Source organism: Dermacentor variabilis, chromosome 11, assembly GCF_050947875.1.
Source record: "Dermacentor variabilis isolate Ectoservices chromosome 11, ASM5094787v1, whole genome shotgun sequence".
Taxonomy (NCBI): domain Eukaryota; kingdom Metazoa; phylum Arthropoda; class Arachnida; order Ixodida; family Ixodidae; genus Dermacentor; species Dermacentor variabilis.
In genome coordinates, this window is record NC_134578.1 from 51,623,080 (window position 1) to 51,650,876 (window position 27,797).

The 27,797-nt window shown below is 45.2% G+C and overlaps 2 protein-coding genes across 2 annotated transcripts; both read right to left on the bottom strand.

The window, feature by feature from the left end:
- Positions 1–1,278: 1,278 nt before the first annotated feature.
- LOC142564302 (uncharacterized) lies at positions 1,279–20,564 on the bottom strand. Its single transcript, XM_075675252.1, has 3 exons — positions 20,133–20,564; positions 19,367–19,475; positions 1,279–11,757 (listed from the first exon to the last, which is right to left on the bottom strand). Exons 1-3 carry the CDS (start codon positions 20,492–20,494, stop codon positions 10,876–10,878), a joined length of 1,353 nt encoding a protein of 450 aa, XP_075531367.1. The 5' UTR covers positions 20,495–20,564; the 3' UTR covers positions 1,279–10,875.
- A 4,911-nt stretch (positions 20,565–25,475) lies between these two features.
- Positions 25,476–27,797, bottom strand: LOC142564303 (heat shock 70 kDa protein 1B-like). Its single transcript, XM_075675254.1, has one exon. It carries the CDS (start codon positions 27,656–27,658, stop codon positions 25,808–25,810), a length of 1,851 nt encoding a protein of 616 aa, XP_075531369.1. The 5' UTR covers positions 27,659–27,797; the 3' UTR covers positions 25,476–25,807.

Genomic DNA, 27,797 nt, shown 5'->3' on the forward strand with positions numbered 1-27,797 from the left:
GTAAACACTGTGAGACGCGGCCTGAGAAACTTTAGAGAGAGAAAAAATTTTAGTGCCGTATGGAATATTTTTCTCTCGCGGGACGCCAACACTGGCTACCGCACAGGATGCCGACACCGGATTTTCTGCAACGTGGGACCGCTAACACTCTCGCGCTAAAACTCGTTTTGTTCGAAGACGAAAGCGTGCCCCTTCGGTTGGTTCGACCCTTACCAGCGTCCCATCATGCACCTGCAGCAGTTACTAAGGCTGGAAAATGTAAGTAATGCAGCAGATTGCGCTAGTGTTTCCCTAGGCACGAAAATGCTTTACTTTACTGTTAATTTACTTTTCTTTTCAGTTCAGCACTGAGGCAGCGTTTAAATGTGTCAGCACTCACTGCCACATGATGTTTGAGTTGCGCTTCAAGACCAAGAAGCAGAAGGACATTATAAACTAGTAGTTTGAGCAATAAAGGTATTTAAATTGGTTTATTATGACGCTGCTTGTCAATTTTACCAAATCATGTGGTCCTAGAGGGGTCGAAATAATGGCAATTAATTTAATTACTTGCCCGTTATATTTTGCTGCACGCTATGTGTTAATGTATTGCACTTATTGCACTCGTATTCAATAAAACATTAAGGTTTGCAAAATGTACATCAATACACGTTATTTGTGCACATCTTTATATATACTGTACCATTTCTATTGTATGTTTTATATGTACTGGATGTAATTACTGTGTTTCTGCTACTACTGCATTTTTATAGGTAAGTGGTGGGGGGGGGGGGGAACCTCTTTCAAGCTATGTTAACAGGTATTGTTTTGTTTCCTCCTATCAACGAAATAAAATTGAATTGAAGATGGTCTTGAAATGTAGGACCTGAGGTCATCAACATTGTTGAGACATCACGATAGGGAGCAAAATTTGCTGACGTCATGCAGCAATGAGGCAAGGAGGCACGGTAATGTTGCTTTTAAAAAACAGAACCAAAAGCAGTGCACACATTTCTACTAGCTGTGGCAGCGATCACAGAAACAGAGTGAGCGAGTGTGTCGTACTTGTTGGAACACATCTACTCTCACATTGCCAAAAAACAAGGCCAGTTGGTAGAAACAAGTATTTATAGAAAATTACTTAAGGCGCTCTGACATTGGGCGCTTATTATGTACGATTTAGAGGGTTCAGACCTTCATTCAATGTAAAAAAAAAGTGACAAGTTGGAACGTTCGTGTTGCCACTCCTTCAACTCGTAGAACAAAGCATACAAAGGAATGAATCTAATGTACTCAAGGTGCAGCTTTAAAAGTGCTTTATTTTTCTTTTTTTTTATGCCTCGGTCAAGCAATATCTGCATGAATTTGCAGACTCTCACAACACACACACCCATACATAAAAAATACATCAAAACAAGGATAAGTGACACATGAAACTATGCAAACTTTGGCGTGAGAAGGGTTTTAGCATGGCATACATTGGGTTTTCCAAGGCGACACACTCATTGCGCATTTTCTTTTTTTTCACTGGCCAGAATTTGCAATATTCTCTAAGTCAGCTTCTCCTCACTGCTTTTTTCTAACAACTCTCGTCCACAGATTAGATTAGTTTTTCTTTCAAGAAGCCAACCTGCATAAAAATCTCAGAAATTTCTAACTAACAAACAGCTTACGGAGAAAAATTTCAAGCCTTTAACTTTGGCCATAAATGTGACAACCAGATCTGTCAGTGAAAGTTCTTGGGTAGGGCAGTGGTTAGAGTAAAGCTTTGCGGGGCAGCCAACATAAAAAAAGTTTTGCAAATTATCAATTATTCCATCCGTGTCTGAACGTTTATGGCACAACCCAGTTCTCCACTCAATGTTCTGCACAGCTGCTCAGACAAAAGTGTACGTCTACACCTAAAGAAATTGCACAACATATGGCACAAAAAAAGATTGCAACTGTACTTAAGCTTGTAAGGACTAGATGATGCTTGGGACAGGCCCAACAGACAAAAAAGTTTATGTTGGATCACGTCAATTTAAAGTCTGCACATTCTGCTTTAATATGTACGTATGAAGCAAGAATGCAAGTGCTTGTAACATACTGCCGCATTACGAGGGCCAGCTAATCCTTAGCCAGAGTCTTGTCTACGGATTAGTTAGCCCTCATAATGTGACTGGCTTTGGGTCTTGCTTCCAGGCCCAAAGGTTGACTGATGAGTGATGTAATATCAGCATACTACAGCATTTGCATGTTCCATTTGACCTGGCTAGATGTGTCACATAGCAAAATCTGGTGTCACTTAAAATAAGGACAACATAACTAGCAGCCAATTTGTAAACAGGCATGACACTGAAAGGCTTTCTTGACTGCATCAAATTAAGAATGTGAATTAAAACATCGGTAAAATATTTGACGTGGCAGAGTGAAACAGCAAGCACAAAATAGATGTATAACTCAATGAGGAACTAGCTAGCTACAAGAAAATCATGCATATGTGGTGGTTCAGGATTTCTAGCAAGGGCAGGTTGAACCGTACGGATATGCGAGATCAATACATTCCATCAGATACCTAAAGACCAGGCTGACAATCGACGCATGACTTGGATGTATGTACCAATGTATAGTAAAAGCATTGTACAACATATGTGACCAGAGAGAGCCATATTTTCGATGCAGGAGCATCCTTTGCATGACTAGAGGACCATAACCTTTAAAAAGGCCTTAAATAAACCACACAGAAACAGACTGCATGTGTGTGACCAGCAAAAAAATAAGTGCTAGAAGGAGTGTTGGGTGCGAACAGCACAGCGAGACATAATCACGCAAACACACCCAATCGAAAGCCTAGCTCTCATAAAAATGGCGAGGCGCAAAGTTACAAATCAAACAAAAGGTTTGCCAAGCTTTCCCCGGGATGGTCGTGTCAAATACTTAAGTTTGGCGCATTTGCCAAACCCACTTTCATCTGCATCATTATGAGTATTAATTAAAATAACAGACAAATTTATCACAAGCAATTGCAGTGTAGACAACACAAAGCATTGTTTCACATATAAAATTTGAGCACTTCAGTAGACTGCATATATTCAGAAGTCTATACTCAATTGGGGCCATCACGTTGGAGATCTGGGCTTTTACTCTAAAAAAAAATTATCTTACACAAGAGTATTTCTTTGTTGGCTGGTGTTCAGGTGCCTGCCAATCATGGTAGCGATCGGTGTGATAACGAGGCAACTGCCCCATTGACAACCAATTGCATACGGCACTTATACAAGTGCAGTGCCGTGAACGATAGCTCCCAATTATGTAATCACTTCACGATCAACAAACTATGAGTGTTTCTTTATGGTACTCGTTTTTTACCTTGAGTTGCAAGGCGTCTAGGATACTCCAAAATAAGCACTACAGTTGTTTATGGTTTGCTCGATGGTGAGAACCTACTCAAGGCATAACATAGCAGCCCAGACAACCGTAGATTACCAAATCGTAGCAGAATGTACCAAATCTAGCACAAATAATGGAAGATGGATATAAACAGCTCTTTCCAGCTAAAATTCTGGCTCATACCTGGTTTAAGTTTGCACAGAGGCAGCATTTTTTGTTGCATTTTGTTCAAGATATTATGTTTTAGCGTAATAATCACATTTTCAAAAAATAAATTGGATGTATCTGTCATCTAAGGCAATGCCAAACCAAAATGTGTAGATTTTCCCAGCTACAAAACGGTGATACCCTCTGTCACTGTTCCAGCAAGACAAGGAGGGCACCACACTTGGCGTTAGAGATGAAAGGTGGCATCTGAGATGATTGCCCTGACACGGTTACATTCTTTTCGCTCCTGCAACACCTGCTGATGATGCGCAGTGATTTATGCTAGACAAAGCGGGCGGCAGACTAGCGCACAAACACGCGGTATTAATCAAACATGGTATCGAAACCACGGCGTCAAAAGCATGGTGCTGTAATGCTACCTCCACGCAAAAAATTTTATGCGAGTAATCTAGCCGTTCAGCCCGACTCCTTTGCTTGCACGGCATTCAACGGAGAACATAAGTAACCCAAACAACTGACGCTCAATGCAAGTTACACACTTGTGCTTGAACAACTCAGACGCGACAGGCAGGGCCTCAGGCAAGTCCACTGAAGTCAAGCTGAATACAGATAAGTCGCTCAACTCCTGCTGTTTGACAGATCTAAAATTCTAATAAATAAACATCTGACACAAGTAAGCTGCATTGCAAATGAGTCGACACCCCTCACTACATTCAGCCTGTACTATTTCACAAATGTACTTTCACAAATGCATTTGAGGCCATCTTTCTCTTTCCCCTTGGGTCTACACTGAAATAAACAAAGTTCCACGAGCATGATTCTTCGACACGAGAACTACGCAGCAAACAGCAGTGAATTGGGTTCCGACATGTCTGCAAGAACTGTTGCTTGAACACAGATTAAACGTGCACCCTCTTTCATGTGGGTGCGCATGTTTTTTTAAAAAAGTCAGCATTTCATACTTGTGAGAGCAGAGCAGTATGCTCAAAGCTGCAGCCATGCTATAATAACAATAAGCAAAAAACGCAGCACATCCATCAACAAAATATTTGTAACTAAATTGTAAAAAAAAAATGCACGCTATATACAGCCCAAGCAAATCGTACAGCACTTGTCCTCGTCTGTTCCACGAGTCTTTGTCTAATTTATTTGTGCTTGGTTTTTTCCAGCCAACGTGTCGGGCCGTCCAGCCCAACAGTTAGTCCTTCTCAAGTCACGCAGAATCGCAGGCAAGCCGCCTACAAGTGATGATAGAAGACATACTTAGCATGGCACCACATTCGAGCAAAGTGCTTGCCAGGTGGGCTGGAAAAGAATGAAAGTACAGCCAAACTTCCCTGCAACAATGCCTCATCCAAACACAAAACTACTTTTGTCCTACACTGTAGTTGTTATGAGCATACACGTGCCGTGAAAAAACAATTCACAATCGGGCTCGGGCAAAAGAAATGCAAGCATTATACCACCCACAGGTCAGCAAAGGGCTCTCATGTTAATTCTCACGGAATAAGTGAATGAATGAAACCATGAATGAAATTAATGAAATGAATGATCTGTGTATCATGCAGGATTGGCACATTGGCTTGCCGGTGTTTCAAGTTGCGCCTGCCGAGTGTTTGACAGTTTTGCTACCAGAATACATATTTTGGGCTGCTGAGTGGAGAAATATTCGCTTCATTGTAGCCAGTATGTCTCCGATTTCATATTTTCGGTTTCGTTATAGCAGTACAATGCTCATCAAAATAAAGCAAGGCCAGCCAAATATTAGATTTGTTTTGTTACATCCGATAATTCTTTGTATCAAGGTCTAACTGTATCAGATAAGCGAACACATAAGCACAAGGACAAGAAACATTGGCCTTGTTTGCCTCTCGTCTCTGCATTCATTTGCGCCACTGGTGTAACACAATGCCTCATGATCACAACTGGAGTCTCAAAGAACACGCTGTTATTAAAGTAAAATACAAAACGATGGCTAGTCATGTGGGTGCAGGTTGCATCAATCAGGATCGACAACGAGGCTGGTCACCAGCATTTTCCCAAATGTTGGTCTCTTACTAGGGCCTCTGCTGTGGCTTGCAAACGTGCTTTACCACGTTGCCAGCCAACGGCTGCTGAGGCGATCGTCCCAAGTGCAAACGAACGGCAAATTGTGCAAGCTGGCAGTTTGATACTGCGCATGATTTCATCATCGCACGTGGACATCTTCCGCCTCCCGAACACACTCCATCTGCGAATGTGAAGGATAACCTAAAGAATGGCTACGGCCACTGTCAGCTCGGCAAAACTGCCTCGCGGGAAACCTCGCCTAACAATGACGAAAAGGTCTATTGTGCCACATACTGCAAGACAAGCAAGAAAGGAATGCGTGGAGAATAAATTATTTGCCCGGTGTGTGTTTGTATAGTGTTGAGCATTTCAGTTCAGCATTGTTTAGATTTCAATCTCTTCGGCACTTGTATGTAATGGACGTTGGGTGAGTCAGACAATGCATGTTGCATAGCTCAGAGCACCTTGTGAAGCATGGCATGAATTTTCAGGCTAGAATTGTTTGGACAAGTTCTAGAAGAAGAATGGGAGAGGAAAAAAGAAAGTCAATGATAGGGTAAACATCAATGCTCAAACCACTTCAAACACAAGGCTTCAACATTAAAGAAAACAAAAGGGGGAACAGAGAGGGAGAGCTTGCAGGGCATCTGTGAAGACAGTTAGGTCACGCATTTCAACAAGCTCCTCTGAAGCAGGCCCAATGAGTTTGTTGTGTATGGAACAGGCACACAGGGGAATAATGAACATATGCGTCGTGTCAAAAGGAACCTCTTTGAGGCTAGGAGAAAAGAATTCTGGTGCAAGAAACATGCGCAGATGTGTGTTCATCGTGTTGTTGTGTGCCTGTCACGGCAAGGAGAGAGTCAGAGCTATATCCTTGTACGTGGGTGAACATTGATTACTTGGCTTATGTATCTTCCAACAGATTAACAGAGCTTCTTGACCGACTTGCTTTAGCTGTTTGACAACACCCCAGGAATCAGTGTAATCTGTACTTGTGTGATGGTTGATTAATGTGACGCTGCCTCATAATGGCTTGTGCACTTTGAAAAAAAATTCGTATGCTTTCAAACAGACCACTTCGAATTGAAAAAAAAAATTCAATGAATAGCCAGAAGCTTCTCAGATGCAGCCAAACTGCATACAATGCCACTGGCGTTCATGATGACACCACGCAGAGGTTTCAATTGCATCCACACGAATAGGTCTCCAAAGTATTTCCAAGCAACATTTCTTAAGTAGGTTATCTCGGTCCGAGTAACTTTACAGATTGTAAATTTCAATCAGTTTACAAAATAACTGTGGCTCATGCAACCATCAACCAAGACTTCAAGCGGCACACTCCGAACGGCTCATTTCTGCTCTGCCCGAAACGAAAAACATGTGAAACGCGGTCAAAACGACGCAACATTAAAAATGAATTTCGCATTTCGCTCCCATCGAAATGTGGCTGCTGGCCCAATGTAACATTGCACACTCCACTGGTGTATTTCATCCAAGCTTCTCAAAATCCACTCATCAAATATGAAACCTTCCGTTAAAAGCACTAACGATTAAAAAATTCTGCAGACCCAATGCACTATTGGCATTCATGTGATGCGATGCTTTGTTCCACTATGCTTATGCATTTGTTCTCTTTTGTGTCGCGATAACATTTTAGAGCGTGTTGACACTCGCTCTGAAACATGCAACGCGACAGTGATTGAAACCAATGGGGTATGCAGCCTAACTAATCCTTCATCTTGGCTTGTGAGCTCCTTCTGGACTTCATTCTCTTCATCTGTTAACACATGCTTAGGACCAATGTCAATGAGAAAGCGTCTCCTTTGTGATGCAAATGTCTGCGTCTGTGCATATGCGACAAAAATTCATTTGTGTTTCGCTAACACCAGAAGATCCCCTGCAGCCCTGCACGGTCTTTGTAGCTCATTGAAGTTTGACCAAATGATCGCAGTGGCAACGTAGGAACAAGCCGTTTGGTGTTGAGTAAAGCCAGACGTACACATTGGGATTTTGAACCAATCAGAGAAGCTGTAGTGACCACGTGAGCCAATCAGAGAAGACGCAATGGCAAATATGTGGTGTAACTGTCGACGCTGCTCTCACTACTGCGGGGCTACTCGCACCAACGAAACGCAAAACCTGAGGGAATAGGCAAAAAAATAAAGCTTCACTTCAACATTAATGCGATAATAATAATGGCTAGAGAATTGCACAACTTTGAGTAGTAAAGAGACACCTTAAATCAACCAATGGAATTCAAGGATATTTACGTAATGATTAAGCTTCATGCAAAGGAATCTGGGTGCCAGCTGTACGCGAGGCTTGGGGATTTCCCAATATACATTTTGTTTTGAAATAGCTTTGCGGTGAAAGGAACCTGCACAAAGCTTCACACAATGGCAGGCACCCGTCCCCACCCCCCTCCCAATAGTATGGGAACCTTCGAACCCATTACTGTCCTGCAAATGTTATTGAAAAGTTAGAGCGCTACATTATTATAAAGTCAAGTATTTCAAGCATGAAAATGAACAGATCCATGGCTTGGCTTGGAGAAAAAGACAGACCCCCTGACCGCTCCAAAATGCCCAGGAGACAAATGCAAACACATTCCACAGTAATTTTCCTCAATTTTGCTCTCGTATTCATGAAAATTCACCACGTGCCATGCCTGCACAAGAGGTTGCAGGGGTATCACGTGCCCACAACTGCTGCCCAATGTCCACTTCAGTGATTTACAGTGAATCCAGAAATGTCATAAAGCGGTTGCAATTATGGAAGAATCGTGCCAAGAGGAAGACTCGTCTACATCCTTGTGAAAACTTTGGGAACAAAGGTTAATAAGAAAGGTGCACCTAACCAGTCAGTCCCCTTTCACCTTTGTTCATGATGTGCTGGTAAAAAAACGATTATCAACTAACACAGTTCATTGTTAAAGACAAGGAAGCCTCTGAATTGCAAGGAATCATACATGGAGGTCTAAGGAAACAGCTGCCAATGCTGGAAAATAATTTGTAGGAGACAGGCTTCAACGTTCTGGTTTAAAAAAGAAAAATCAAAGACGCGAGTAAAGCTAGTGGAAAGAGACAGAAGCAGCTCACCAGCTTGAGAACTTCCGGAACTATTTCAATGTGACAGTGACAACATTGAGTACGTGCACGATGCAGCACAATCAGTGAAAACAAAAAAAGAGCTCGTCAACTGGGGTATGCCTAGTAACACGATTTAAACCAATTGAATCACCCTAAGCCAATTTTCGGACACAGACAAGCTAGATCTGACATGTTTCTTTGATTTCTGACTACACATCAGCATGCAACAGAATGTTATTAGCATGAATATTAATTGTGGATGGAAGGTATTGATCTTCCACAATTTAACTGGGAGCAAGAAAATTACAGTCTGGCCATAACAAACACCCCGGTGACCCCGTAAAGTGCCCCACGACTCAATGTTTATTATTTATGTCGATCTTAAAGTGACAATAGTTTTGAAGCAATCTCTTTTTTTCCAAGCAGTTTAACTCAAACATGTGGTCACATAGACAGTGACATGTAGTAATTAGGAACAGCTCTCAATGTCATCAGGTCCAGCACATGGTCCTTCGGGCGCACAAATCCTTGCCCCTGCTGTTCTTTCTCTTATAAAGCAAATCCTCCTGGACTTAGCTAATCATGACTGCTGGGTGCTCCTGTCTTTCCATATAGTTGAAATGCAGAAGATAAGAGAGTTACATTGGACCTTGTGCTCCCAGCACAACAGCCAGGTGCCCTGACCATTAGGCCACAATTGCGCGCATACTTATTTCATGGTGACACCTAGTGGCTCTTTGAGACCACTGGTGCGTGCGTCAAGGTCGTGCTGCATGTTAACGAAAAGTTTCATTTCACATAGGTTTCAACGTAGGCGTTGGATCTGCATAACTTTTTTTTTTTTTGCTACAGAAACGCAGCTCATAAAAGAAGCTTATTCTTGTGTACAATATAAGTAACACAAGAGACAGGGTAAACATAATGAACATTAACAATTCTGTAACAAGCAACAAAAAATGTGACGCAAAATGACTGTAGTTAATGGCCAGGTGACTCACGCGCCACCGATACCGCCGCTGACACATGGAGTCAAGGAGGCAAACTAAAGGGCAGCAAGGTTATCACACGACAACGAAAGAAAGAAAGGATGCATTCCAAGAGGGCGCCACCAGCATGGCACTCTCACATAAATCACAGGCATCTGGTACAGATGCTGTACACCCAATAGTGATAAAAAAATATGTGACATTTTGGCCTTGCAACTTCTTGAATCGCTCTGGGAATACAAAATTAGCATTAATGATGAAGAAATAACAAATGAAGTTCTAAGAATTCTTCAGACACGATGGAAAAGACAGATGAATGGCAGACAAAGGTGTGTGCCGTATCGAAGAAATAGGTGCTTCTGTGACCGTTGGTTCCAATGCACTATGGCTAATCAAGGACACTACAGTTTTGCCCTCGAAGCTTGCCTCCGGTAAACTGGGAGATGAAAGAGACATGTGACTACAAAATAAATATGCCTATACTAATAATGATGCTGCCACTCATGCAACCTGATAATAACTATGTAAGGAGAACGCAGCAAGCATTGCTCTAGTGCGTTAGGAGTTGTCTTTGTGCGGCTGTGAAATACTATAACATCAAAATCACGGAAAGGAACTTGAAAGTGACTGTGATGTTGGGCTCAAAGTTGAAGCTAGGCAGGGGAAAACTTGTCAAAGAGCCAATTTGATCAAAACTAGAAATCCTCACTTCCATTGTTAGCAATAAAGCACACAGAGTCTCACTATTCAGAAATTAATTGAACAACCACCTTCCTCTTACCATTCAGTGTGTAAACACAAAAAAACATAACACTACAAGACACACAGTAACTACGTGTATAAATTAGCCCTAGCAACTGACACAACATGGGAAATCTAACTCGCCATACAGGTGCCACGTAACTCGGAATTTATGATGATGACATGACAGAAATAGTGCTCTTCATACTAACTTGAAAGATGCGTTAAGCAAGTCCATCTACCCAACAAAATGCGACCAGACGTGTTAGTTATACACCCAACAGCTCAACTAGCTTGCAAAAACATAGCAACAAGGCAGACGACAACACAAGGGTTGACTAGCGGGCGGGCACTGTTTCTCGCGTCATGCTTTCATTTTTTACACACAACAGTGTCAAGAAACATTGTGAAAACACACTTGGGTCCATGAGAAGTGGATGCGTACCGTAGAAAAGAGACCAGACGGTGTACAAACGCCTAGGACATGGCTATAGACGTTGAAACCTCCATTCGATCTGATGCCCGCTCTTGCAGACGGATGCAACCAGAAGTGAGCCATCCTTCTGGTTCTCACTCCTCATTTCCAGGGATTTTGAACCGCAGTGGCTGCAGAAACGAGTGAGTGCCTCGATGTCTGAGCGGCCCACCACGTAACGTTCCGCAACTGGCTCTACGTTGCTGCTGGGTTTCTCTGCGGCAGTGTTATTACGCTCTCCGTTCAACACTGCCTTGAGAGCTTGCAGAACCACACCGGAATTTGTCCCTCCGTTGGAGGTGCTGTGCGAACTGCACCTGTGACCCAGTTTCCAGTCGGAATTGTGTCCAGCGTTGGGGCTGTTGGTGGCGGCAAGCCTCAGGCTTGGACCGCAGACACCGTCCTTGGTGTCAGCGGTGCACAGCTCGAAGCACTTGTCCTCGTCGTACTGCAAGATGCATTCGGGCTCGATGTAAACGTCACAGTCGTCGCTGTCTGTCTGCTCGTCTTTCACAGCAGATGCGGCGTTGTTTGCCCGGCTGAGGTTGGTGCCAGGCTGGAAGACAATGGCAGGGTGTGGGCTCGGGAGGCTGTTACCAACACCACGGTTCTTTGGCACGAAGAGGAGGTTCTGGAAGGTTAAGGACGATGGCTGCGGGGAGCTGAGCAGCTGGAAAAGCACGGGATCCTTGGGGAGCGTACCGTCTGATGACAACGGGACCGTCACCTGCCGCTGACCATCCTTGGAGGCGATTGTTGTGACGACACTGGATTTTGGCTTGGACATGGCACCATACGTTGCCTGTGACGATGATACCGGTGGTGGTGTGTCGGACTGCCTCCCGCTGTTTGGCCAGTAGTGGCGGGTGCGGCTCCGTGACAGAACAGCATCTTGCTGCAGAGTAAATAAGTAACCGAATAAGTAGGTTTAAGGACAAATTACACAATGTAGGATGGGGCACCCACTGATGTGAAAAAGAAAGACAAGTTGCAATGTAGTGATACAAAAACACTGACTGACAAGCACCTGCTCCCTAACCCACAACAAGATGATCCTGGTCACGTTCACAAAGCTACCGCAGTCCTACCAAACGGAAAACACATACAGTTTCTCAATTCAACAAGTGATTCCATGTCAGTTCACCAGCGCTATGCATTTCAGGAAGCCAGTCCTCCTATAACGGAACTTCAAGCCACCCACGATGCCATGCAGGCTGTGTGGGCTCTGAGCAGCTTGAATTCCAACTTCTAAATATTTTAACAAATCCCTTAGCTGTTATTTCAAAGCCCAAGAAGGTTTACAAGGCAACCAAAGTTTGCAGAGATACGTATCCTGAATGGCAATACTGCAGGTACATACCTCCATCATGATAGGTTTGACTCAAAGCCATGCTCACAACCCATTGGCTTTACTGCTGACCAGTGGGCTTACTTATTATCCTATCTAGATTTGCCCTCTACCCTCTTCCAATCACCTGTGCAAGAATCCTTCCCAGTAGGACTGATACATTCTTCTCCAATTGTGAGTCTGCTACATTCCTCATCCTCTTACTAGTGCGAGGAATGCTGTGCTTAGGAAGCTTTGCGATGGTATAGCCCTTAAACATACTGTCATCTGTACTAACTCAGCAGATGTTCAACGAAATGGGATGTGCCAATTGGGTCACCTATTTGTCGCAGCACAAAACTGGCCAAGACAGGAAACGGGGAAGAGTGAGTGTGTAGCACTGGACTTGATACGAAACCATACCACACAAAGAAGGGGACAACAACAAAATTGTGCCGAATTTTATACAATTTGAAAATGCAGTAAACTAGCAATTAACATTGTATGAAGGACTACATAAGAGAGAAATTTATTTGAGAAAAAATTTAGAGCTCAGCATGAGGGCAAAGGTCCCTAGCCTTAGTCAGAAGGGGTACCCAGATTGACAATAAGAACAGGCAGCAGGATGTGAATGTGTACAAATCTAAAGCATACATGGCAAGTGAGGACAATACACAACAATTGGCAGTTGTCTCACCAAAAATTGCATTGGGGAACTTGCAAGCTCATTTCTTCAATATACCTTGTGTACTGATTCACTCCATCTACCCGATAGGTGCTCCCGTGATGCAGTACTGCACTCCTTCATCCACAAAGGACTGCAAAACTGGCAAACATGCGCTAGTCAGGAGGTCGACCCAGCAACCAGCACCATCAGTGAAATGCCGGATGCAGTTGTTAAATGCTAGACAGGTGGCAACCCTACATCCCGTGTGTATCCTCTTCAGGGCATGACATACACATTTGTGCACACAACTTATTTTTGCCATTTCTGTGCAGTGATGACAAGGAATAGACCATGAACGTTAAGTTTAGAGTAAATTGAACAATGAAGCCTCCAGCACCCTCGAATAAAAATATGTAAAGTTCACACATTTATTGACAGTTGACCGTAATTTGTGACTGGAGAGGATATAGTCGTGAGGAAATATGAGAGGGAACACCAAATTTGTTTTCAAGAAACAATTGTTCGGGATGTGTGCATTCAAAGGTGACATATTAACACGTAGCTGGTAGCCCTCCCTCCAACGCCTGGTGGCATCTAGAATTTGGTACGGTCAAACGCCTTTATAGCGGAGCATTTGAGGCCTCCGAAATCATTGGTTCTACAGGTCACTTCGATGTAAAGGTCGCGCACCGCACAGCTTACTATATGACTGGGACATAATTATTCTTTAGTTACAGAGGCATTTGTTGTAGAGGCACTTGAATGTACTGATAATGTGTGTTTAGCTCCAACAACATTTTGAGAGCATTTATTTTGTTCCCTTTCGTGTTGCTCCGCGGGGTACGCAATGTACCAAAGTGAAATGGAACACCAGGGTTCTTGCACTGAAATCAAAAAGCTCCATTGGAAGCATTCATGAACACTAGAACAATACAGCGAATGGCAGTTATGGACGTTCATGTATGTATGCTTACGGCATTCACTGATCGAACACCAATGACTAAGTGTTCCCTTTCATATGGTGGTGCATTGTGTACTTCACTAGTGACGGAAGCAGTCGCTTGCCCTGGGCTTGTCTAGCATTACCATAGGAATGATTCAGTGGTATTCTTCTGTAAGACGGCCTTTCCTATCCTTGCAGTTCAAACAGAACTGGTAGACGCCCTTGCATACATATGCAATGCAGGTTTCACAGTGTGCACATAGAAATCCCAAGGTGCCAAATGGCAAGCCTTCAGAAAAATAAGGAAACGGCGTCCTGCCAAGCTGTGTGAGAAGGCTTATCTAATAAAGCAGCAGAGCAATTTTTAATGAATTTAGAGAGACCTGTGCCTGATGACAAACTACAATAAAAGCGCAGTGGAGGAAAGATCATGCCCAAACAGTGGTGAAAACAAGCATGACTTTATCTGCCAAAAAAAATGTTTTATTTTTGAACTAGACAAAAAGAAAAAGTGGGGTTTTATACTTGCCAAAACCGTGATCTGATTATGAGGCATGCCGTAGTCGGGGGACTCTGTAATAATTCTGGCCACCTGGGGTGCTTCAACATGCACCTAAAGTTAAGTACACGGCTGTGTTTTTGCGTTTCACCCTCATCGAAATGCGGCCGCCGTGGCCGTGATTTGATCCAGCGAGCTCGGGTTTGGCAGCGCTATTTTTGAACTAGTACGGAAAGGTGCAATAAATGACAAGAGCTAACAACCTGGCGATGAACTTGCAGAAAATGTAGTAGTCCACACCGCAAGACCTCACATCAACACGAGCACTTTAATCGCATTCCAGTCCACCCAAGCTTTTCATCAAAGCCTATTTCATTGCTACCGTCAAGGCTACAGCATGTTTATGTGAATTACGGAGCAGTTTCTGTATGAAAAAAAAAAAAAAAAAACTTGCATTGCTCACTTAATGAATGGTCACATTGCTTACTACGTGGTCAACTCCCAAGTTTTTTATTCAAGTACCCTAAAGGCCCATGCGGGCATTACATAGGGGTGTTACAATGAATTAGTTGTATGTACAGTATATGCATTTACACAGATAATGCATGCTACAGTAAAAAGAACACAAGCGGAAAAACAGGAAAACAAACAAAAAGAAACCAGTAAGAGCAATACAACGACCCGTCCTAAACGCTGAAGATACATAAAGATTTAAACTGGGTGTTACACAAAATCAACGTAACTTGGTCACTTTATACAAGAAAAAATACTTGATAAAAATGTATGCATAGCAGCAGATACTGTTTCCTTCTCCCGTCACCTTTAAAGTAGGATTATCTAGTACAGGATAATGCGTGCAATCCTTGAAACCTAGAAAATATCTCTGTATTATCTCTGAAAGATAATCCTTTATCTATGGAAGCTGGTGCTTCACTTTAAACATACTCTTCTAATTTCTTTTTTTCATTCTCTTCATTTTTACCAAACAGCTGGCGCCTATGGCTGCATCAGGACAATTAGGATAATCCTTGACACCTATGGAATATCTCTGGATGATATATCTCTGGATATGAAAGATAATCCTTTATCTATGGAGGTTTGTGCTGCACTTCAAGCACTCTCTTTAAATTTTTTTGCATCCCGCTCATTTTCACTAAACATCTGAACTTTCTAAACATCTAAACTTTCACTAAACACTAAACTTTTCACTAAACAGCTGCATCAAGTGAGCACTTGAGGCCAAGATGTGAAATGTTCGACAACAACACCAGAAGAGAGAGAGAGAGAAAGCTTCAAAGTGGGAACATCTGACGCAGTGAAGGGTGGACATTAATCTTGGATACATCTCCTCACTGATACCGCTATTGTGTCGCTTCTTATGTCTTTACCTCAGTTGCATTTGCGGGCATAACCATGCTCTTCACTAGAGAACAATATGTTACTACTAAAAAATGCCACTAACAAATGTGATAATGTATAACTTTATCGATGTCATATTATTCATAAACAATACTTCTACGAGATTTGCTATAAACCACATTTGGATGGATAACCACATGGACACCCATGCAGAGCAACAAAACAATGAAATAACTTAACTTATTAAAATAATCTCATCCTTTACATATTTAAATCATCCCTTAGAAGAACATTTCTTTAACAATAAATGCTGCCACATTCCTTCCTTGATATTAAATTGTAGAATTTATTCTGTGCACTAACTGCAACAGTTATATGTGAACATTTTGTTGCAATGTGTTTCACGATTTTACTTCACAAGAATAATCACTTATGCTTTCGAATATTTATCGAGATTCTGAATTGATACTGTTGCTGTTTAGTTATTTTCATTGATACCTGTTACGCTGCAATCAGGGCGTATTAGTTTCTTTCAGTACCTACAAAGCGCCTCGATACTATCTTTTGATGTTGGGACCCTCTGGTGCAAAATATACTACCTATACATTTTTCCTTTTGCAAGAAGTCAAATTATTCGTAATCGATATACTATCATGGACAAATGATACATATGCAAAAGGGAAATCATAGAGAGCACATGTCACAAGTGATAGTGTGAGAAAGTGATGTCGCACCACTACTTAGCCACTTGTCAAAAACTGTCTCTGCTCCAAACTAAGCATGCGCGCAGAAATCATGCAGATCTTACTCAAAGTGATGAAAGCAGAAATGAAAGAGTGCATTGCAGCTAGCCCATTTGCATTTTAAATTTGTCCACAATGGTACATGAGCACAAAATTTAAGCAGCTACCTTGCCATCTTTTTCGTTTCATATTATCTTCTTTCAATCCGTTTTCATTATTTCATGCATCCTGAATTCCGTTTCTCTTCCCGTCAACCTGGTTACACTCAACTTGCCTTTTCTTTTACCTGTATATTAACTTATATTCGTGCTACCTGATTCTTGGCCAATACCTGAAGAGCGGGTAAGTGACACTACAAAAATAAAGTACTACAACTATGGCTGACTAATATTACTGCAGCGGTAGCTTATATACTGGTGACAGCTGACAAGGTCTTAACCCTGTCATGTCATGCAAATTACTCTTCCTCTGCTTTCAGTTTATCAGTTTTTGCAGCTTGCCATCCTCCCATCTCTGGGTTGTCAGTGTTTACGGTTGTGTGTAACTCGTGCGCAGACATATACAGAACCAGGGTTCCCCCAATAAAATGGATTTTCTTCTCTGCCTATGCATCTGACTTGAAATTGAGGGCTGCAGCCCAAACTTCCTCTTTCGAACTTTCCAGTGCACTCGTACATTTCAGTTTGCGCATTTCGGTTACCAATAAATTCAGTTTTTTTCGGTGACCCTGTGGCCCGAAACTTTTGCTCACGCGTGCACATTTATTTCGAGACATTCTGCAGATAAAGAAATCGCACAAAAGATGTTTCACAATATTTTTAAATTATCCATCGCAGGTCTGAGCACTTCGATGTCAAGCTTCCCATTTCTCTATAGAACAAACAAACCAACAAACAAAGACAGTTGTTAAAACATAGCTGCAGCAGTTCTTTTAACAACCTGGAATATCACCACCACATCTTCAATGTAAGTTTACCATTTCGCATGTGAAACGTAACAGTTGACAGACATGTCAGTGGTCAAGAAAGTTAGAAGAATATCGTAGCCCTACATATTGCCTGCATATCGTAACCCTACATTTCATTTTCCATTCTTTTGTCACTGTGTGTTACACCAAGTCGCCAATCCCAGCAACAGAGAGAAAGGTTAGGGTATGCAAGTGGCTTGAGTACTGAAGAAGCCAAAGTTTGTGGATGCCAAGCTTTTTGCATCTCCCAATCTAAAACTAAATCTAAAGGAAAGAAGAATGACAGGTGTAACGTTAAGGGATAAGAAAAGAGCAGATCGGGTGAGGAGCAAACGCGAGTTAATGACATCTTAGTTGAAATCAAGAAAAAGAAATGGGCATGGGCAGGACATGTGATGAGGAGGGAAGATAACTGATGGTCATTAAGGGTTACAGACTGGATTCCAAGGGAAGGGAAGCGTAGCAGGGGGCGGCAAAAAGTTAGGTGGGTGGATGAGATTAAGAAGTTTGCAGGGACAACATGGCCACAATTCGTACATGACCGAGGTAGTTGGAGAAGTATGGGAGAGGCCTTTGCCATGCAGTAGGCGTAACCAGCCTGATGATGATGATGAATCTAAAACTCCTAACCGTGCTGTCCTAGCCAGCAACAAAGGGCAAAAATTATGGAAACCGAAATAGATCGTCAAAAAAGTGCCAGCTCCGGGTTTCTGATTACAGGATAAATTAGCGGGAAAGCTTTTGCAATCGCTTGTAACCGCATTCAGAACCACGGCCATTATTCATAGAGCATAAATGACTGTGTAACCTGCCGTAGAGTGGAACGCGAATTTTTAAGGGCCGTACTCCCGGTCGACTACATCCAGAAATGACACACGCAGTGTGCATGCATGGCAAGGCCAGTAGATCTGGACATGACAACAGAAACTGTCGTGTGGTGTCACCACAGCTGTCGAGTTAAGATGAGTCGGGGTAACAACAAACATGCCGTTTATTGGAACTGGCGGCTGCTGCTATCGAGACATCAATGAAGACTGCCTTCCCATGCTCTCCTCCCCAGTTGCCTAGTCTGCCGACGCAGTGCTCGCAGAGACCGGTCGTTGTGTGTCAGACGTGTTTACACGACTCGAACCACAGACCCGCCATCAGCACATTATCTTTGCATTGTGTAGCTTTGAAACGCACCAATGCGAAGCCTGACACTCTGTTTTGAGGCGCCACAAATAACATTACGTCGTACCAAGGCGAAAGCCTCCAGAAAAGCAACCATGCAATCATAAATATGAACCCAGGCGAGAATTGTTAGAGATATGCTTCAGTATATCTCAACAAAAATTGCTTCAGACACATCAGTCAAAATATATAAGTTTTACCACTAAACCAGAGGCAATAATTTTGAGATTCTCAACAACAAAAGAGCACATGCTTAAAAACTGGTTCATAAAAGAAATGCAGCCGCATTTATTTTAAAAGCTTTAGAGTACCTTTCAAGCTCTGTACTTTGTATTACACACAGTAAGTGTCAGTTAATAGAATCTCCTAAAACTAGAATGTCGCAAGGATTGCTTGTTGGATTTTCACAGGCCATATAACCAGTGTTACATAACTGTCAGCACCCTTCCTGACGGACTTAACTTTTCTGGGACTTAGCAGAATTGATAGAAGCCATTATAACTGGTTTACGGCTAAACTGTGTGACTGAATTGGTATAACTGGCTTCCACTAGGATATTTTCCGCAAACTTACTGGTCTTGAAAAATCTTGTTAACCTTGAAAAAAGCCAAGTATATGTATGGCCATGCCTATGCATGTGTTGCATATAGATATGAATCATCATGACTCATCAGACACATGTGAGACGCACTGAAAGCATGTGTTACACAATGGTCTGCAGTGCATCCGCACAGTGGATCGTTGCCAACAATAAATGCATTGTCAACAGTGCGCTAATATGTCTCAAATGACAAATCACCATGCATCTGAGAAAAGATATATGTACCTCGGTCGTCCCATGATTATGAGAGGAGTTGAAGTCCTTAATGTAAAGCTTCTGGCCATCCCTTGTGCAGCGTATCTTTATGTGAAACGGGCAGTTGATCTGGCGTGAGCTGAAAAATGCGAATGACACAGACACAGTTGGTGGTTTTAGGTCGTATATATATCATATATGCGGCGTACTTCTGCTAATTAAGACGAGAGAAACTGACGTTGACGAGAGCGTAAAGTGGGCATTTCTATTTAACGGGCGGTAACGCCTTTTACACCGTCGGGCTGTTCTAAATATAAAATGCGACCCCGGTTATGTGTAAACAATGCGGAGGTCACGGCGCGGACATGGCTTCATCCGGATGGTCGAATATTTATCACAACGCCTTACCCATGGAAGCGGTTTCGCGCAAAAGTAGATATGTGACAGAGAATTAATTATAGAGGCCTGAGGACGCGACAACTGCAACATCGAGGACGAGTACACCGCGATTTTCTTTCTTTTGTCATCGAGCGCCAAATTGAGTGTACGTTCGCAAAAAGAAATCCCAGCACGTTGGGCCAGGCCTGAATAGCGCGTTATGCAGAGAAGCAGCGGCGCTGAAGGGCCGATTTCGCGATTGCTGAAACCCGACACCACGCGCTCAAAACCTACGCGCAGTGAGGAATGTTACGCCGGCATCCAAGCGGCGCATCGCGTTGGCTCAACGCCGGCGCACTTATCATCAGCTGATCCGCCGCTATCAGAGCACACCCTCTCTCGTTTCTCCGGTACCCACCTCGACTGTTCGGCCCGGCCGTAGTGTCGGGCGTTGGTAGTGCTGCTGGCGTTCGCTCGAGTCTGAAACTTGCGGCCGCCTCGAACGCAGGCGTAGTAGATTTCGGCAAACTTGAGCTCGGGGTTGTAGCCGTCCGTCGAGCGCACTTGGGCGGCCTGGATCTTGCGCGAGCTGCGAATGTAGAGCTGCACCGAGTTGCGCAGCTGGAACGACTGGATGCGCCGGTGCAGCTCGGTGAACGAGGTGAACTCTTCGCCGACGAAGAAGGTAACGTCGGCGGCCATCTTTTTCACGTAAACTCGGACCGGCCGCACGTCAACACCACGGAGCCGAAGCGCCGCATTTTTTTTTTCCGTTCGCATCCCCTCTCCCCACCACCACCGCCAACCACGGCCTCTCCCTTTCCACTGGAACCCCCACACGGATCCACCGTACCTCGCTCTCCACCGCCAACATCTCCATGCTCTCGGTCTCCCCACCCACCCCTCCTCCGTACCCCACCGTTTTCGTCTCGCGCCAAGCCACAGCTCGCGCCGCGACAACGTCGACTCGTTGCAAATCTGCGATTGGACGACGCTGGCCACGTGGCCTCGTTACGTCGTTACTTTGCGCGCGGTAGGGCCAATGGAACAGCAGATCGCAGGGTTCTTCCTGGGGCTAGGACTCCGCGAGCGCGCGGTTACAGGGGTGCGCGCTCGCATTCTAATCGCGTGCGCCGTACACAGGCTTATTCCTCCTCTGTTTTTAGTTGGGTTGTGTTTACTGCGGCTATCGTAACTTCTAGCAGGGTCTTTCCCTACTTTTGTTCTTATTCTCTTGTTCCGCGATGCAGGGGACCGAGGGGAATGCAAGTTGATGCCTGCAGGTGGACAGCGCGTCGAAACGAAACCGAAACGCTAAGTAAAACGCAAGAACAAAAAACTCAAGAACAGTGCTCGGAGATTCAATTAGAGCGCTTCGTCGACTGATGTGCGCCCCTGTTTAATCGATTGATGGTGGGCGCTGCATTTTCTGTGCCTGGCGTTAGCGACGTCTAAACAGGATCGCTAGTTGCGCTGCATCCCTTATTTGCCAGCTTGGCTGAATTCATGACTTGATCTCTCGGAATTGTTTCCAGGGCCGGCTGATGCATTTCAGCGTGAAACTTTAGCTGCTCCGAATATAAGGTATAACAGAGGCAATGAGAGGCACTGGAATATAGCAGAGGCACTGTAAGGCCAAGGTGTTTGTTTTCTATTGGGCAAACATCTCAACTAAACTTGATCTCTCCACATGACAATTTTTATTCCTCAAATTTTATGACGTTCCTTTTCTCATTCCCATTGCGAAAATCACACACGATTATCAGCAGAACGCATATTAACTTAAAAGCAACAAAAGTAAGCAGAAAGGCAACATAGTTTCGGTAAATGGATGAGTTCAGGAGGTTACCGAGAGCTTAACCCCCCTAACCTCCAGATCCCTTTAACGGTTTTTCTTTTCCAATAATCGTCACCCTGCTCCTGTCCCCCCCCCCCTTTTTATAAGGATAATGAAAACATGGTATATTTAGAGAGAGTAAATATTATTTTAACACGATCCCTATTCCGGAGCTTTTGATTTGATAGATGGTGAGATGAATCAATAAATAATGAAGATGTCAACTCTGCTGCTTTTGACATGAAATCGTATGTACATGTGTGTATGTATGTATGTATGTATGTATGTATGTATGTATGTATGTATGTATGTATGTATGTATGTATGTATGTATGTATGTATGTATGTATGTATGTATGTATGTATGTATGTATGTATGTATGTGACACTCTTCCTCCTGGCGGCTAGCTGAGAGGGCGAAAATCGAAAAGTTGCATGTGAATGAGCAACGCCATTCCTGCTCCTTAGCATAACCAATCTTTTAATGAAGGACTCTGGTATGACTTTACCGGAATTCACTTAGATCTACACATTTTTCGGAGCACACGAAGGTTTGCGCGCAATCCCAAGGGACCGGCGGCCTGGAATACCACGTCCTGATTTCAACAAAAATTGTTCAGTATACTTTTCGGTGTGGACAGGAGAACGAAGCGTCACCGTGTTGTTCAGTACAGATGTAGGGTGCCCCAACAATCATGCACAAGATTTAAAGATATGCAAATGCCACGTAGCTGGACAGAACCGAGGTCATATGTTGTTTGCCGTCGCTGGGAGATGTTCATATTATTGTTTTTTGCATTCCGCCTAATTACATACTTAATATTACTTAATTAATCTGCTTCTCGAATACTATAATTAGATGAAAAGCGTCAATGAGAAAATTGTAGGGCAACGTGAAAAACTCGCCGATACAGCTTTCTGCTGTTCAATACGTGCTACATAAAAGCGTTTTTTTTTCCCGAGCGTGAAAGAAGCCCGCGAATACACGAAAAGTTCCTCGAGCGGCCAGTCGCTTTGTTAGGACAACGTCGTTTCATGCATTGAAGCACGAAAGTAACTGGAACGCCAGCGTATTTCTTCGCAAAGTTCGGGAATTGATATATCGAAACCGGTGCCATCCTGAGAATTCGTTCCAAGTGGATCCGCCTTGCGAACTCCACGGCTAGAATTTGCAAATTGCAAAATGTATTGCAAATTGTAATTGCAATATGCGATAAGTAATTAGTTAGAAATTTAATTAGTGATTTTTTGTTAATTACTCTATTATGCATTTCTCTTTTTTTTTGCAAGCGATGTCCAGCCCTTCGAGTAGGCCAGCTCATGAACTAGAACTGTGCTATCTGGCATAGGAAAGCTTTAAAAATTTTCGAAAGTGTTCGCTGAAACGCCCGGTATATTATCTGTAGGGAGGATATTTAGGTGACGTCTGTCGTTTCATTGCGTCATTCCGTATAGACCAGAGTCGTTAGCCAGCACATATCTAGCACGCTATTCGTCTCAAACAGTAATCACAGGTGGCGTTCGGCAAGGAGCGCGCGTAGAGTTACTGTACGTATTTGCTACCTACGGCACCTGCTACCTAAGCCTAAGGTTCACAGTAACTAAACGTGTGCGCCATTTGGGTTGGCGCCTTTGTTGAGCTGACCTCCGGCCACCAGCCAGCCACCCACCAGGAAAGCGTGCGTATATAAGAGCCAAACAGAGGGCACCCGGTTAATTCAATGCGTACGGAAGTTCGGTTCTGACTGAGAAAGTAAGCATTCGAAAACGGTATGTGTCACCGGAGAAAGGAAACATGCAGAGTGAGTGAGCGGTGTGGTAAACTTTATTCAAAGGGGGGAAGGGGAAAGGGGGAGGTGGCCGAGGGATCGGGCTCAAGTAAGGCCCTGGGCCTGCTTGTCCTTCTCCGCCCGCTCCCCCAGTTAAAGCTGTCGGTTGGCGTCTCCGGGCTTGAGCCAGGCCAGTCTCGCCTGCTGACGGAGGGATGAGTGAGTGAGTGAGTAAAAAACTTTATTGAAAATAAAACATGCAGAGGGTTCTAATGAACAATTGCAAAATTTTAAAGCAATATACTGACACAGAAATTTTTTCCAGCTTCTCTGCCTTCTTTTTTTATTTTTTTTATTTTACGTAGCTATCGGCTCCACAATTATGGCGCAGAACCTAAATTCCCCGAGAGCTCTACAAATAGGGCATTTCAATGCGAAAGTGTTCTCTGCCGAGCTCCAGCGAAAACCGATACCCATATGTGCGTACGTCACGCGTTCGTCATCACGCAAATTTACTGGCATTCCAGCTGCAGGTGTGACGTGCCCGACAACAAATAATTGTGATCGTTTCCTTTTGTACGGGTTTCTACATGGCCATTGGAAGGAACATAATAAAAGACGTACGCCGCAAACGAAGCGTTTAACCATTGTTGTCCATGCCTAGTTGAACGGACGAAAAGTGCATGGAATATCTAAAGCGAAACCATACGACTCGTCACAATATATTCGAGGGTTATGTTTGCTGGCGTGCATAAAATGAGTTTCCACTAAATTTCGTCCCATATCGGCATACGTCGTATGTTCCCGCTGAGTGTGTGCACCTTTGCGGCCTTTGTGAGTGCGCAACAAATAAACTGCCGCCTCGTGTACCATCGAGTGGTGAATGGAGCCAGTTTTCGGCAACATGGTCATACCGTACGTGTATGTACTGTATGCCGTATGCCGTATGCTGTATGTACGTGTATGCCATGTAACCATGGCATATGCTACCACGAGACCACCACAACAGGTTTCGGCAACGTGAATAGCCCCCTCGCTTCAGCGCCCGAAGCCACACTGTTGTTATTTCCTGTCGATCACGTAGGTCCTACCCACTATAGGGGGGGGATTGATCAGGAAATGGGTGGATTATTCCAATTGATAATGAAAAAAAAATCGGAAGTTCTATGAATTAAATTAGTGCTGTAGAACAACGCGAAATTATCTGTTAGAGTAAAAAATAACTGACTGCAGGTCACTGCATTTCACACGCCTTTCGAACTGATCGCATTAAAAGGTAACGTAATTATTTGTGACGCTCACGAAGAATTGAGGCCCCATAGCGTAACTACTGGGTCGACAGCTATCCAATAAAGAAATAACATTCGAACCTCGCAGCACGAGAACTAACAATGCGGATTAATGAATAGCTATGTATTATCGAATAGAGCATTGTAATTGCCTTGGCGCTTACGCAGCAGTCAGTATCAAAATCAACAGAAATCAATAGTTCCAGAGAAAGCTTCCAACTCTGCAGTGACAGCACACTCAGGCAACGCTGGATTACCTAAACTATGGCGGCCATGACGTGCTTCCCTCTCGACGTTTACTTCCGAGACATGCAGCCAGCAAAAGCATAGCCTTCGAGATATTTTAATAGGTGGTAATCGTCTCTGGGGCGTGGATTTGCGCGCCTCCTATTATCGCAGTTTCTTGGAGGAAAAAAACTCGTTTGGCTAAGCTGACACTTTAATTCATCTTTATGAGGTAGCTCGCTTAGCCGTGTGTGCTCGCTGACTACTGTGGTTCGAAACCCTTGCGAAATTCAATAGTTTCCGCGAACGTATGCGCGAGTTCTTCCTTCCGAGCAATCATCAATTTTAGGGTGCATGTTTGTATGGCTGCTGCATTCTTTAAATTTCGCGGCATATACAGTTTGCCAGCGTTTTCATCTGAAGAAAGAAAATGATTTCGCTATAGATTTGAAAAAAAAAACGCATTCCACATCAAATTACTTTCGCCGCCTGTAAAGGGTACTTTTTCAGTGGCAGCAGTGTCACGCGGAGAAGCGCACAAAACGACAGAACCGCGGTTTGCAACTGTTTGAGATAGCGAGATAGAGCGCGGGGGGAAGTGGGGGGGGGGGGGGGCGTGGATAGGAGAGAACGTGAAACAGTTTTTTTTTTACAATTTAATGTTTAATCACTGGGAGTGTCTTCCGCAACAGGCCCTGTCTCGCACGGTCTTCAGCCTCGCCTGCTGTCGCCGCACGACGACATAAGTGACGCGGGCGTGCGCGCAACGCCTTTGCCACGAAGGTAACGCACGTACAAGCAACGTCGTCGTGGTAATACGCTGCAAGTGGGCAGCGCGCGGGTGATTTTAATTTCACTTGGGCCTCGACGTGACCTTTTCGGGACAAATGAGGAGGAAAGCGAGAGTGAATGGCGCGCCAGCCACCGATGACACAAGCACACGCGCGCACCGCCATTTTGGTTCCCGCGCATTTCACCCCATGTGCATCTTGATCATCAGCGGCGAGCAGATCTCCTGTACTTCCTTGAGCTTGGCCTGTATGTCTCCCGCGGCCGCGTTTTGGTGGTCTTCCAGCCACGTGTTGGCTTCCTTGCACTTGGCGAGCACTTTCTCCTTCTCCTCGTTGGAGATCTTGTCGCTGACGACCTCCTTGATGGCCTGCTGGACGCTGAACACGTAGCTCTGCAGCGAGTTCTTGGAGGCGACCCGCTCGCGTTGCGCGATGTCCTCCAGCCGGTACATCTCGGCCTCCTTCAGCATGCGCTCGATTTCCGAGTCCGACAGGCGACCCTTCTCGTTCGTGATGCAGATGGACTGCGCATGGCCCGTGCTCTCGTCTCGGGCCGACACGTTGAGGATGCCGTTGTGGTCGATCTCGAAGGTCACCTCGATCTTGGGCACGCCCCGGGGTGCCGGCGGGATGCCGGTCAGCTCGAAGCGGCCGAGGTGGTGGTTGTCCTTGGTCATGGTTCGTTCCCCTTCGTACACCTGGATGGTGACGCCCGTCTGGTTGTCCGAGTACGTGGTGAACGGCTTGGAGGTCTTGCACGGCACCTTGGTGTTGCGGCTGATGATCTTGGTCATGACGCCTCCGGCCGTCTCGATTCCCAGGGACAGCGGCGCCACGTCGAGCAGCTTGACGTCCTTGATGGTTTCGTCCTTGGTGCCGGCGGACAGGGCGGCGCTGACAGCCGCGCCGTAGGCGATGGCCTCGTCCGGGTTGATGTTGTGGCAGGGCTCTCTGTCGTTGAAGAACTCCTTCACCAGCTTCTGGACGCGCGGAATGCGCGTGGAGCCGCCGACGAGAACCACCTCGTCGATCTTCATCTTGTCAATCTTGGAGTCGTCCAGCGCCCTCTGGATCGGTCCCAGGATGCTCTTGAACTGGTCCAGGCAGAGCTCCTCGAATCGGGCGCGCGTGATCTTGGTATAGAAGTCGTTGCCGTCGAAGAGGGCGTCGATCTCGATGCTGGTCTCGGCCGTCGACGACAGTATGCGCTTGGCCCGCTCGGCCGCCGTGCGCAGCCGGCGCACGGCGCGCGCTTTGCTCGAGATGTCCGTGTTGAACTTGCGCTTGATCTCCTCGATGAAGTAGTCCACCAGGCGGCTGTCGAAGTCCTCGCCGCCCAGGTGCGTGTCTCCGGCCGTCGCGAGCACGTCGAACGTCTGCGAGTTCTTGATGGACAGGAGCGACACGTCGAACGTGCCGCCCCCGAGGTCGACGATGAGGACGAGCTTCTCGCCGCTGGTCACCTTGTCCAGGCCGTAGGCGAGCGCGGCCGCCGTCGGCTCGTTGAGTATCTTGGGCACCTGCAGTCCGGCGATGGTGCAGGCGTCCTTGGTCGCCTGCCGCTGCGAGTCGTTGAAGTAGGCCGGCACGGTGACGCACGCGAGCGTGATCTTCTGGCCCAGGTAGGCCTCGGCCACCTCGCGCATCTTGGTCAGGATCATGGCCGATATCTCCTCCGGGTTGAAGACCTTCTCCTCGCCCTTGTAGGTGACCTTTATCTTGGGCGCGTTGTTTTCGTTGACGACCGCGAAGGGAAGGTGCTTGAGGTCGTCCTGCAGCTTGGGGTCGTCGAAGGTGCGGCCGATGAGCCGCTTCGAGCCGAACACGGTGTTCTCCGGGTTCAGCGCCACCTGCGCCTTGGCCGGATCGCCGATGAGCCGTTCGGTCTCAGTGAACGCCACGTAGCTCGGGGTGGTGCGGTTTCCCTGGTCGTTGGCGATTATCTCGACCTTGCCGTGCTGGAAGATGCCCACGCACGAGTAGGTGGTCCCCAGGTCGATGCCGATGGCCGGCTCGTCGGGCGTTGCGGCCATGGCGACTGCCGCTCGTGGTCCGCTGCTGGTCAGCGGTGCCGGCGCGGCCGGACCCGAGGCTCGAACGCGGCGGCGCGCTCACCAAAAGCCCGGGCTCGGTGGCAGGGCGCGGCGGCTGCTCTGTCTCGAACGCCTCGTC